The 14,470-nt window shown below is 43.2% G+C and overlaps 1 protein-coding gene across 1 annotated transcript in view; it reads left to right on the forward strand.

The window, feature by feature from the left end:
- The window catches only part of tgfbr3 (transforming growth factor, beta receptor III), a 122,193-nt gene that overhangs the window by 56,811 nt on the left and 50,912 nt on the right, over positions 1-14,470 (forward strand). The window contains exon 4 of the mRNA XM_056246239.1: positions 14,113-14,250. Within this exon, the coding sequence (XP_056102214.1) occupies positions 14,113-14,250 (138 nt within the window). The remainder of the gene's footprint in view (positions 1-14,112; positions 14,251-14,470) is intronic.

Here is a 14,470-nt window from a genome sequence, read left to right on the forward strand (position 1 = left end):
GTACACTCAAAAACACACTGCATGTATACATACTCTATTAAATATATATTCTCTAAAAACAAGTCTTACTATATTTTATTTTTATCTTGTCTCATGTAAATATATTTTGACGAGAATTATGTTTAGATATTTCACATTTAAAAGCGTTAACATTATTTGAAGATAAAACATTTACAAAAATGTCTGTTAAGAAAATAGGAGTTTTTGCATTTTTTATAGCAAATATATAATGGGTCTTTGGCAACTGTTTGGCAAATTCACCCCTGTGCAAAAAAAAAAAAAAAACAGAGACAAAAAAGTGCATGTTCATCATAAAGCGAAACCTGCCTGTTCTCTTTAAAGAGGTCAAGTGTGTGTTTGTGCACATAACACACATAGAGGCGATCGGATTTATCTTCCAAACTTGCCCTAAATTCATACAAGCACACACAAACACACAGCGTGATGGCTATCGGTTACCAACGTGCTCTGGTGTGTCTGCACAGAGGGCTGATGAGGTAGACATATCTGTGTGTTTGCACGCTTAGATACCGGCAGATAGACATCACAGTGCACTAAATGGGCTTTAGGTTGAGGTCACAGATCACTGAGCAGTGGTGATAACAGCACCCCCACATTGATCTGACCCTCAATCTTTACCTCATTTATTCTTCTTCAGCCATGCAGAAACAACCAAGATGCACAACACACACAAAGAGTTGCGTTTATAACAGTGCCAAATGCTCGCATAGCTCTACATTGTTTCAAATAGAGTGCAGTCAAACTGAGTCATAGCGAAGATCATGTACAGACACATGGCAGCGATTTAATCAAATTTACAAGAAAATCTCTTGACAGCACAAATCTCTGCTTTGCTAAGCAAAGTTAAGTGTGTTGCTCTGACACAGTCACGGAGAATGTGCAAACATTGCATTATTTCGAGAAAGCAAACTTTATAAATAACTGAAAGAGTTGTTTTCGTGATCTAATGTTTTTCTTTTTGCATTTAGTTAAAACTGCCTTTGTGAATTTGTGCAGTATATGGAAGACTGTTTCCACATCTGAGATACAGTTTAAAATAGATTGCAATCACAATTCAGATACAGTATATATACAAAAAAATATAAAAAAACAGCTTGTCACTGGGGGAGTGTCATCAAAGAGACATCTTTGTAGCTTATTTTTCTTCATACCTTGCCATATTTGCAAGAAAAATCAGCAATTTTGAGATATAAAGTCATATTGTAAGAAATAAAGTTCCAGTTGTGATATACAAAGTTCCAATTGCAATAAATAAAATCACAATTAAGGTCAATGGCAGTGCAAATTCTCAAGAGCAATTTCGATACCACAGTAAAAAAACAAATATGGTAACATTCTTTAAGTAATTACGGTAAGTAACTGTAATTCAAATAAGTAAATCCTTCTCTTATTCAAGTAATGGTTAAAGATTGTAATTAAATAGAGTAAAGTCTCTGCCTATAATTGGTACTTTATATTAACCAAACTGTAGAAAGACTGTTATTGTTAGTATTTATTTGTATTTTAGTCCCAAATTTGTAGCAACGTACCAGTACATTTGACATCCCTAAAAGGGACTAGTTATCTGATCACCAACTTTTTCTCAGTTTTCCCATTTCTCCATGAATTATTCCATATCGTTTGTCCATCATCTTCTTTAATAGCCCTGCCGTTTCCCACATACATCTCCCATTCCCCAAAACTTCACATGGCCCGAGTGAACGCTGTGAATGTTATGTTCATCAAGGCTTAATGTTTGGCTTATCTTGCATTATTTGGCATCTAATTAGAGGATGTTTAGTGAACTAAAAGTTTGGGAGGACTATCGGTCACATAACAAGCTCTGTCAATAGAGTCAACACCCTTCCCTCTAAACAAGGAATTGCTGTCAGCAACAAAAGAGAAAGATTTACGGTGGAGTTGACAGAGTTGATTAATTACTGCTTTGCACAAGAAAGCAGGAATTATGAAGGTTTCACATACAAATACACAGGAACAGCATGGTCTCCGCACAGGAACTGTAGTGTCTTGCTGACACTGTTTGTTCTCACTGAGGTTGATTTGTTGATTTGAATGATAGGTTGCTGGTGTGTTAAATGACATGGTGTGATCGGTTTCCCATCACCCCCTGCAGTGATGATAGCCTCTGGGGTGGGTTTGTACGGGGAGGTGCAGCTATCAGAGCCTGTAGTTTCTTTGTAACTCAATCTGGCCGGACGGGCCCATGCAACACCATCAGACAGCGGTTAGTGCAGTGACCTGTGAAATCAGGTCCAGACTCATACTCTGGGCTTCACACTGGCAATGCCTTACTTTTCAGCCCGTTCTCATCCCAAGGCGTCATATACTGATATGGAAATTTGACATATTTTGACATTTCGTCTACATCCAACGCACATGGCACCCTTTAGCGTCAAAATGAGACGCAGATAGATATGGGCCAGAAGGCGCCTCCTAGCGGTCTAACCCTACCCCTACCCCAGACCTAAACCTACCCATATCTATCTGCGTCTCATATTGACGCTAAAGGGTGCCATGTGCGTTGGATGTAGACGAAATGTCAAAATATGTCAAATATGACGCCCTAGGATGAGAATGCGTTGTACTGTTTATCTCTTGAAACATGATCATTTCAACCAGTCCGTTCTTCTGAGGCCTGGATTTGGTCAGTTTAACAACTCTGTTTGCAATTCAGCGGTAGTTCCAGTGGTGACACTGCAGATTGAAGAGGGCTGTAATGTGTTTTCCACTGCAATGGTGCTGTTGCTGGTGCCATCGCACTCGACGGGGGTCTCATATTTATGCTGACTTAACAATGATGACCTAATCGAGTATGTTACTACAATCTGCCAGTCACCTGTTCTATCCATCGGTTGTTAATTTGATTTTGAGATGTGGGCATTGCACCAAAAATGGAGGCAGATAAATGCAACTTTGCAGCTTACTAACGTTAGTTAGGACCAACTAACTAAAATGAGTAGTAGCTGGTTGAGGACCAGCAGGTATAAGAACAACTTTTATTTCAGTGGCACCTTGTCAGTGGAAAGAGATATGTGTGTGTGCATGTCTGTACATGCAATTTAGATGGATGAACTGTTTTCTTTATGAACGTATATGATATTCAATTACTGTAGAAATCCTTTGTAAACCATGTTGTATTCTTCAGTTTAGTGCATGCATTACAGATGCATTACAGCATCGCAGATGAAGTTTCACAGAACCATGTGCGATGTGGGACTAATCAACGCTTCCCAGCATTGCCAATGTGTGATGCGGAGTATGTGAGCTCACCCTGGAGAGCTGGGTTTTTAGCTCATGCCTAGCCAAGGTAATTTGCTTCTCACCTTGGAGCAGTTTTGGAACGGCAGCATGATTGTGTTTGTGCCTCCTCTTAATGACTCACTTTTTTGGAATCGTTTCTGTCTGATTCTGAAATTCCACGATTTTTACACCCGGGAGAGTTTGTACTTGTGTCTCTCTCCTTATAACTCCCGCATCCCTTTATTCAGACAAAACTTTCTTCCCATTTCTTTCTCTGTTTCTTGCTGAAAAGCATAGTTCATCACCCAAAATTGTAAATCACCAATCATTTACTCACTCATGTCGTTCCCAAACCCGTAAGACTTTTATTTATCTTCGAAACAAAGGTTGCTGTGCTTGACGCGCAAGAACGAACCTCATTAGTTCGCACATCTAGCATGTTTGAGCTCTTGCTTACCATTTTTGCTTTAGGTTTGTACATTTATCAATGTTTATATTTGAATAAAATCCTGACATAAATCTGTTCATAATATAAAGTAATCATGTCTCTTCTGAAAGCATGGATTAAACCACTCGATTGATATGCATTTATTTTACAGTCTCTACGCACTTTTTGAAGCATCAACATTTTGATGTAATAAACTTTCTTTGGAGGGAGAGACATCTCTTAGGTTTGTGTTTTAAAGATGAATTAAAGTCTTATGGGTTAAGAACAAAATGAAGATGAGTAAATGGTGACAGGATTTTCATTTTGGGGTGAATAACTCCTTTAATTATTCAGCAAATTGATCCATTTATCAGTTTAGTTTTTTCCTCCCCACTCAAAATCTTTCCATGCAGGTAGGATTTGTTTGTGAACGTCTGCTCAGACTGAGCCAAGCGGGAGGCTTGGGTAGATAGGCCTATTGGATGCTTATTGAAAATTTTCCACTGAGTACAGACATTAGGAAGGCAAGTGAGCGGGAAAAAAAACAGTGGAACAAAAAGCGATGGTCTCTTGCTTGTGCGTCTGAGTTTGCTCTGTGCCCATTGTGATACGCACTCTGTAATATCTTCCATTCTCTGCTCTCCAAAGACCCCACTGTTATGATTATTGCCGCACTTTTATTTCGCTCGTTGCTTAACACTCTCATTTACTCCAGCGTCGTCCCTATAGGCTCAAATCTGCGGGGGAGATGCTCATTACGCAGCTCCAAACCTTGGTCAGAGCTCACTTAAGATGTCATTGTCATTTAGGGCAGCACGTAAACACATCACAGTTCAATCCAAGAATACATCTGCTTCCTCTAAAATGGACATCTTGAAATGGCAAGGTTTATTGCTCTTTTGTAATTCAGTTTTGTTGGACTTACGCAATGATCCTTTTCCAAATGGCATCCTCGGCCCTAACCAAGTTACGCCAGAAAGGTGTATCGAGGGCACATTGCAGCTACATAGAGGGTGGTATTGAGGACCTTTTTAACCGTAGGATGAAAATGTGGCATATTATCCACATCAGGTGTTCCATTTGGGACATGTCCATTCTACCATGCAGATAAGGGGCCCTATCTTGCACCCGGCGCAAATGTCTTTGTACACTGACGCATGTATCATTCCTATTTTGCACCCGCGCAAAGCGGGCTTTTCCCTCCACAGACGCACGTCGGTAAACTAGGAAATGAACTTGCGCTCCGTGGGCGGGTCAGCGCAAAAAGGAGGCGTGTTTCGGCGCAAACATCCCCTAGTGCTATTTTGCAGTTCCAGAAAACAATTCCGCCACTGACCAGAAAAAACCTAGTCTAAAGTCAGTGGCGAGTTGCGCGTTGTTCATAATGCTATTTTAATCGCGCATGCTTGGCCATAATGTAGCGGGTGCACAACGCGCATACACTTTGATTCTCATCAACACAGATGCAGCAGTTTTTATTTTTGCAAATCATACATTATAACAAGGGAAAATATTAACACATGAGGGAAATCATTGTGGTGTCCATGAAAAAAATGTAGGCCTAAATCTAGCTTACACATTTACCCACATTTTTCAGGCTAATTGTAGTAATGACGGATCAGACCTGTTTGCCCAATAGTGGCAAGACACATATATGTATATAAGGACATCTGACAAATTAGTTTGTCCGTCAAGAACCAAAAAAAATAATAATATAATTCCCATCCCTATACATGTCACGGATTCACCCAACGACACACCCCAGCCAGCTTCAACCCAACACACCTGGTCTCGATCGCAATCACCAGAGTTCTGATTTACCACACCTGCACCTTCATCACTTCACTTACCACTCCAACTCTGCATATAAACCCCAGTCAGTTTACAGCTCACTGTCAGGTCTCGTCTTTTGAAACCAGTGACTCTCCGGGTCCTTACTTTTCAGTCTGGTTCCAGAAATCTCCGTATATCTAAGCAAGTATTGTCCTTCTACACTAACCTCTCAGTGTGTGTGTATATTCCAAGCAGCCTCTGTGTGCGGTGATTCGCCGGGATTCTCCAAACCGCCTCTCTGTGTTCTCCAGTGTGATTCTCGGATCTCTAACCAGGACTCCAGTGGTCAGCTATTCCCAGTATCGACTAGAAGGCATCAAGTTCAAGTTTTCTCCTGTGTTCCCCTGTGTGGATCTCGAAGCTCTTCCTGTATTCAGGAGTTGCATACAGTGTCTAAAATAAAACCTGTTAACGTCATCCTCTGTGTCTTCATCCTTGCAGTAGTGTGACAGAAGACCTGACCACACACCATGCAAGCTTCCTCAGCTTCTGAGATCCCCGCTGCATCCACCGAAACCCCTCGGGGCGCCGCCGCACACGCTGCCGCCGCACCCCAGCCGTTTATGGATGCCGCTGTTAATGCAGCCGTCGCACCGCAACAATCGCTTCAAGAATCCCTCACGGAATTCCGTCACGCTCTTCAGAACTACCGACCTGCCTCAGTAAGTCCCATGGCCAAACCAGCGTCATATTCAGGCGAGGAAGAGTGCAATGGATTTCTACTACAATGCAAACTCTACATGGAGGTAAACGCTGTTCAGTTTATTTCTGAAAGAGCCAAAATTGCTTTTATAATTTCTCTGCTCTCGGGTCGAGCATTAAACTGGGCTCAAGCTCTCTGGGAATCGAATGCACCCGCATTACAGTCTTTAAATGGATTCTTTGAACATTTTCGCACTGTATTCGCTCAAACTTCTAGTGCCATCTCCGTTCATGATCAGCTGTTTCGCCTACGACAAGGCACCTCCTCTGTTTCAGATTACGCTTTGAAGTTTCGGACGATCGCAGCAAGCAGCGGATGGAACGAAATCGCTTTGATGACCGCTTATCGTCAAGGACTCAACTCAGATGTCGGGCTACAATTGGCCATCTATGATGACACCATCGGGATTGAAAAACTCATCCAACGCTCGATCCTTATAGCCCAACATTACACTGCATGTTTGTTTAATTCCTCTGCACGTCCTCCTCAGATCTCCTCGTCCATAAGCCCTCCAGTACCTGAGCCCATGGAAGTCGATACAGGTCGTTTAACTGCATCTGAACGTAACCGACGTCAAACCAATAACCTATGTCTCTACTGTGGTGCCTCTGGACATTATCGTGTCGAATGTCCCGTCCGTCCCAGCCGTTCGGCGGTGAGTACGGTAGATCTACCATTTCCAGTGTTAAACCTAAAACAAACTCCGGTCTTAATAACATATTTGAAACACTCTATTCCAGCGAAAGCACTGATTGACTCCGGCGCGGCGGGGAACTTCATTTCAGCTTCACTACTCAACCGTTTGCAAACTCCCCGTCGACGATTAAATCAACCACTGAGTATACACTCCATCCTTGGAAAACCCCTTTGTAAGAGAAGTATTCAGTACTGCAGTCCCGAAATACACCTTTCCATCGGTTGTCTACACCAAGAAAGATGCTCTTTACTGGTACTGGAGGGCTCCACAGCAGATATCGTCCTGGGACGCCCGTGGCTTAATCAACACTCGCCTGACATCTGCTGGACTTCTGGAGAAGTACGTTGTTGGAGTGATCACTGTAAAATGCATTGTCTACGTCCTGTCAAGAAACAATCCACTGCCACCATATCCGCTGTCACTGCAGTCCTGGGTTCAACCTCCGTCGAAAGTCCAGTCACAGATTCTTCTCACCAGATTCCTCCTGAATACCGGGCATTCCAGGACGTGTTTAGTAAACAACTCGCCACCACACTACCACCTCACAGGCCATGGGACTGTGCTATTGACCTGCTGCCTGGGGCCACTCTACCGCATGGGAAGATCTACCCGTTGTCCATCCCGGAGCAGAAGGCCATGGAGGAGTATGTGGAGGAAGCCTTACGCCAAGGATACATTCGTCCTTCTACGTCCCCTGCCGCCTCAAGCTTCTTCTTCGTCGGGAAAAAGGACGGAGAACTTCGCCCATGCATTGATTACCGCATCCTTAATGCTTCTACCGTCAAGTTCAGATATCCATTGCCCTTGGTACCTTCGGCTCTCGAACAGCTCCGTTCAGCTCGGGTCTTCACCAAACTCGATTTGAGAAGTGCTTACAACCTGGTTCGTGTACGTGAAGGCGATGAGTGGAAGACTGCCTTTATCACTCCTGCTGGGCACTAGGAATATCGGGTTATGCCGTTCAGGCTGTCGAATAGTCCAGCAGTCTTCCAGGGCTTTATGAACGAGATATTCCGAGATATGCTCCATCGGTTTGTGGTCATCTACATTGATGACATCCTAATCTACTCCTCCAACCTCGATGAACATGTACTACAGGTGAAGCAAGTCCTTAAACGCCTCCATGAGTACCAACTGTACCTGAAGTTAGAAAAATGCGAGTTCCATCAAGAATCCATGCACTTCCTGGGGTACGTGATTCAACCAGACGGCATTTCTATGGATCAGAATAAGGTAGAAGCGGTGATCAACTGGCCTAAACCCCAGACCCTGAAGGAGCTGCAACGTTTTCTTGGCTTTGCCAATTTTTATCGCCGGTTCATCCGCGATTACTGTAAGATCTGCGCTCCAGTAACATCCATGGTAAAGAAGGGTACCAAACAGTTAACCTGGTCTGCTGAAGCTTCCGAGGCCTTTGAGAATTTGAAGAAATCCTTCTGTTCTGCTCCTACTCTGAGTCATCCCAATCCTGATCTCCCGTTCATAGTGGAAGTGGATGCGTCCACCAACGGAGTTGGAGCTGTTCTTTCACAGCGGCAGGGGACCCCTCCACGACTCCATCCATGCGCCTTCTTTTCACGCAAGATGTCCCCGGCGGAACAGAATTATGATGTCGGTAATCGAGAACTCTTGGCCATTAAATTAGCGTTAGAGGAGTGGAGACACTGGCTGGAGGGAGCCAACCATCCATTCCAAGTAATTACAGACCACCGCAACCTTGAGTATCTCCGGGAGGCCAAAAGATTAAATCCTCGCCAGGCTCGATGGGCTCTCTTTTTCACACGCTTTAATTTCACAGTTACCTACCGCCCGGGTTCCAAGAATCTCAAAGCAGATGCTTTATCACGCCTTCATCAATCCGAAACCTCTCCTGAAATCAACGAAACCATACTCCCTCCAGCCATGTTTGTCAGTCCCATCCAGTGGAACATCGATGAACTCATTGCCGACGCCACCCTTGCCGAACCTCCTCCGCCGGGGGGTCCTGAGGGGAAGACTTTCGTACCTACCAACTTCCGCCTTTCCCTCATAGAATCTGTGCATACTTCTCCGGGCTCTGGACACCCAGGCAACCAACAAACCCTCTCACTTCTCCAACAACGCTACTGGTGGCCCGGCATGGCCCAAGATACCTCCCGTTACGTGCAGGGGTGCACTGCTTGTGCTATGGCCAAGGTACCTCGACGTCTCCCAGAAGGGAAGCTTATGCCTCTACCAATTCCGAATAAACCCTGGTCCCATCTCGCCGTGGATTTTGTTACCGATCTACCATCATCCAACTCCAAGACCTGCATTCTAGTGGTCGTTGACAGATTTTCCAAGTCCTGTAAATTGATTCCCCTCTCCGGACTTCCCACAGCCTTCAAGACAGCAGAGATGTTATTCACCGAGATTTTCCGCCACTTCGGAATCCCAGAAGATATAGTATCGGATCGGGGACCACAGTTCATATCAAGAGTCTGGAAATCGTTCTTCAAGCTTCTAGGAGTATCGGTCAGCCTGACTTCGGGGTACCACCCTCAATCCAACGGCCAAGCGGAGCGTAAGATCCAGGAGATCGGGAGATACCTGAGAACCTATTGTCATGACGCACAGGACCGCTGGGATCAGTACCTCCCATGGGCAGAGTATGCCCAGAACTCTCTACGCCAAACATCTACAGGCTTGACGCCGTTCCAGTGCGTTCTGGGATACCAACCACCTCTGTTCCCATGGACAGGCGAACCATCGGACGTTCCTGCGGTCCAACACTGGTTCACCGAGAGTGAGAGGGTCTGGGACTCAGCCCATGTCCATCTTCAAGGGGCAGTACGGAGGTTCCAACAACAGGCCGATGTACGTCGAAGACCCACACCCCACTACACTCCTGGCCAGCTGGTGTGGCTCTCCACCAGGGATATCCGCCTCCGACTGCCCTCCCGTAAACTGAGTCCCAGGTTCATAGGTCCATTTGCGGTGCTGAGGCAGGTCAATGAAGTCACGTATCGACTTGCACTACCCCGTCACTACCGGATTGCACCCACCTTCCATGTTTCCTTGTTAAAACCTTACACTGCACCTCTCTCTTCCCCTTCCACAGAAGCCGAAGCTGGCGAAGTGCCCCCTCCTCCTCCGGTGGACCCCACAGACGAAGCCGTATACCAGGTCCGCACCATCTTGGATTCCCGACGACGGGGGGGTCAGCTGCAGTACCTCGTGGACTGGGAGGGGTTTGGACCTGAGGAACGCTGTTGGGTCCATCGAGACGACATCTTGGACCCCATACTTCTCCAGGACTTCCACCGTGACCACCCGGATCGTCCAGCCCCCCGTCCACGGGGTCGCCCTCGTCGTCGGGGTCTACGGCCCTCAGGAGCTGGCCGTGGAGGGGGGGGTACTGTCACGGATTCACCCAACGACACACCCCAGCCAGCTTCAACCCAACACACCTGGTCTCGATCGCAATCACCAGAGTTCTGATTTACCACACCTGTACCTTCATCACTTCACTTACCACTCCAACTCTGCATATAAACCCCAGTCAGTTTACAGCTCACTGTCAGGTCTCGTCTTTTGAAACCAGTGACTCTCCGGGTCCTTACTTTTCAGTCTGGTTCCAGAAATCTCCGTATATCTAAGCAAGTATTGTCCTTCTACACTAACCTCTCAGTGTGTGTGTATATTCCAAGCAGCCTCTGTGTGCGGTGATTCGCCGGGATTCTCCAAACCGCCTCTCTGTGTTCTCCAGTGTGATTCTCGGATCTCTAACCAGGACTCCAGTGGTCAGCTATTCCCAGTATCGACTAGAAGGCATCAAGTTCAAGTTTTCTCCTGTGTTCCCCTGTGTGGATCTCGAAGCTCTTCCTGTATTCAGGAGTTGCATACAGTGTCTAAAATAAAACCTGTTAACGTCATTCTCTGTGTCTTCATCCTTGCAGTAGTGTGACAATACAACATAACTTCTCTGTCTTTCACTGTCCTGACAAGAACGTCGGTCTCCTCGGCTGTGATCCGCCTGGTAAATCCGCCATAATAATAACAATCCGCCATGCAACATGCGCACCTGCTCTTAAAGGGTATGTTGGATGACGCTCTGATTGATTTATTTCAAATTACGCCCAAACCACACCTATGAATAATGAAGCTATTTCAGACCAACCCCTTTTAAACTTGCGTCGGGGGCAAGAGTCATTTATCCCGCCGGTAAAATAGCAACAGCGCCCAAGACCCGCCCACAAAGTTACTTGCGCTTCGCGCTTGATACTTGCGTTTCAGATCGTTAAAATAGGGCCCAAGGTCTCCGTTGCCCAGAGTCATACACAGTAATGTACAGTAAATTACTATATCAAGTTTACAATTTGGTATTGTAGTTTTGCGAAAGGCGGGTCAAGAGCACATTGTGGCTACATAGAGCGCGCTATTGAGCACCATAATATGAAAATGTGACAGCCTGTGATCTTGTGGATAGATGCACACAAGAGAAAGTCATAAGTCCGCATCAAGTGTCTCATTTAGGGCATGTCGTTTGAGCTACCCTGAGTTACCCTGAATAATGTACAGTAAGTAAATGGGGTCATAAGGTATTTCAACAAGAAGTTTGGTTATCCGCCATTAACATAAATCTAAGTTATAAGAAATGGTTTGGTTGGACATGACCTTCTGGGTCTGAATGTTGCACTCAAGGGTAAAAATAAAATGATTCAATGTTTCAGTAAAAAATAATAATAAATTAATTAATAAAGTTTTCATATGCAGTTCAATCGAACTTTTCCTTATCTTACACACTAAGTAACTGCATCAAAGCAACGTCTTTGAAGATGTGTTTGACTGGATCTAAGATAATATCATTTCCAAATTAAGTTTACAGTGTCTGATTGCTTAACTTACTAATTTGTTAAGTCAATAATTTGACACTGGCTGTTCTGATGTAGTCGTGGGAATATGTTCTCAAGTGTGTAATAGTATTAGCCTGAGAAAGGGCCAAATGTGAAAGGAACTATTTCAAACTATATTAAAAATATCCTGGATGTCCTTTGAGAGTTTGAAAGAATGGTTCACTCCAAAATAAAAAAATCTATCACCATACTCACCATATTTTAATTCCATACATAAATATAAAGGATTCTACAATTTGACATTTTGACTACATGACTTTGTTGACCACAAAAAAAACTGTTTCAAACTATATGAAATATACATGGTCACCTCAGAGTTTAAAATAATGGTTCACCTCAAAATAATAATAATGATAATAAAGTATGTCATCATTTACTCGTTTACCTGCATCATGTAATTCCAGGAGAAATATTGAAGAATGTACTGTTCACTCGTTCCATGCAAATACAATTAATGCAACTTCCAAGCTTCCAAAGAACACAAAACATCATAAATTCTCAAAATTATGGTCTTTTGAAGCAGTATTAAAGCTTTGTGTGAGGAACAAACCGACATTTAAAAAAAAATATATTTTGAAAGATTGCGAATTCAAGTGTAGGTAATCGGTCAGTGCCTGAAGGATGAAGAGGGTGAGTAATAAACCTCTAAAGGTGATGAGGCAGTGCTTGTTTGTCAGGTCAGTGTTGAGAGGTAGTTAATCAAACCATGTCTGGAATGGAGTTTGGTTTCGACCCCACTGCAGGACCTAAATCAGCAGGTTATATTTGGCCCACTGGGCCCCGTCAGAAGCTGTGAGACCGGGTATAATGCAACAAAACACCGGCTAAATGCCTCAGAATCTGAAACAGATTTCTGAATATTTGAAATGACAGAATCCAAATCCACAGCTTTCTTTGTCTCTTTTTTTCTCTGTATGTTGGGAAATGCAATTATATATTTATATTCACCCACTAATAAGACTAATAATTATTTCAAATGCATCTTAAAAGCCTTAATCTGCATTCATACGCCAGCATTTAAAAATAACCCAGTCTGTGATTGTGTAGCCATTAAGTCATGTTACTGGCAGATATTCAACTAATAAATAGGCTAAATATCTGTACCATTTTATAACTTGTGTAAATAAGCTGAAAGTAAAGCTAAAACCAAAAATAAAAAACAAATCTATATAAACTCTTCAACCTCATTAATCGACCGATCCATGCTGTGTAGCTCTATATTTCCCTCTACTCTTGCTCCATTACTATCACCATTTTTTTTTTTTTTTTGACAAAAGAGCTTGTGTGTGAAAGTTCAAATACCAGTGTGGCCACATATTGTGGCCTTCTAAAGAAAAACACGGCTTTCTCAGTCGCTGTGAGATTATCAGTGGGGTGGAGACATAAATAGCACACACTCTGATAAGGAGTAACAGGCGTCCACAGTGCTTCTGTAGTCATGTTTTTGGCACTAACATTACTGCAATAACAACAGAATGCAACTGAGGAAGGGATGGAATAGAAAGAGAAAAGAGGACAGGAGAGACGTTTGGATAAATGATCGGTTTTTATGACAGTGAGGTTCTCATTATTGGGCCCGCAAGCTCACGTGGGGTCACCGTAAATGCAAATAGAGTCGAGGGGAGGATTTCAGTTTCAACTGTTGTAGCAGGATTTTATTTATGATATAAATAAAAGCTTTGCTAGCATGATTTTTATAGCCATAGGATAATCCCATAAATAAAAATAAGCAGCATTAGTTGTGCTTAAAATATTATTTGAGATGTAGGCTTCAATGTGACCCAAGAGCAAAGGTGAACTCCGTGTTTGCGAGTCAATGACAAATGAGAGTGACCAGATGAAGAAAATAAAAAAAAAATATTTTAAAAATCTAGTTTTAAATGCATGTTTTTAGAAATGCATGTTGATTTATAAAAATATATATTTTTTGTTTCAATTTCAAAAAATCATTTTCATTAATTGTTTTCTAAAAATGTCACAGTATAAAGATCAAATAAAAAGTAACAACATTTTACTGATTGCAAAAGATGATGACTTATGTTTGCAGTTTTTCAAAATGATATATACAATTTTCATTTCACAAATGTTGAATATTAAAAAGTGTCACTGAATTCCCTAAAATTGTTGTAGATCAAATGTTGACCAACTGAACCAAAATGTTGTACTTTAAAAAGGCTGAAAAACAAGCTCTGTGGAATTTATACAGTTCAGAGCTCCATGTGTCCTTCCTGTCTTCATTGTCTTCAGCACTCTATGCATTTCATGTCTTTTCCCTTCTCTCTCGCTCTCATTTGACCCATTTCTTTGCTGTGTTCAGGTGGCGTTACATCTGCGGCCCATCCAGTCCCTGCAAATGCACCAAAAACCACTGGTCTTTGTGCTGAACTCCCCTCAGCCCGTCCTCTGGAAGCTTCGGACAGAGAAACTGGTCTCAGGAGTTAAACGCATCTTCCATGTGAGTCTGAGCTGCTTTATGACTCTCAACCCATCTCTCTATCACCGCCGTGTCTCTCTCTCCTTCCTCCCCAGCACTGCTTCTGAGCCAACTCCATCTACATTTTCTCAGTAAAGAATATTCAGATTCTCATTCATTCCAAATCAACAAGCATCTTTAAACACACAATTCATTTACACTCTCTTTGGCTCGTCTTACCTTCCTCAAACAAACTTCTCCA

This window comes from Rhinichthys klamathensis, unplaced genomic scaffold (assembly GCF_029890125.1).
Source record: "Rhinichthys klamathensis goyatoka isolate OS25496 unplaced genomic scaffold, OSU_Roscu_1.1 h1tg000036l_1, whole genome shotgun sequence".
NCBI classification, from domain to species: domain Eukaryota; kingdom Metazoa; phylum Chordata; class Actinopteri; order Cypriniformes; family Leuciscidae; genus Rhinichthys; species Rhinichthys klamathensis.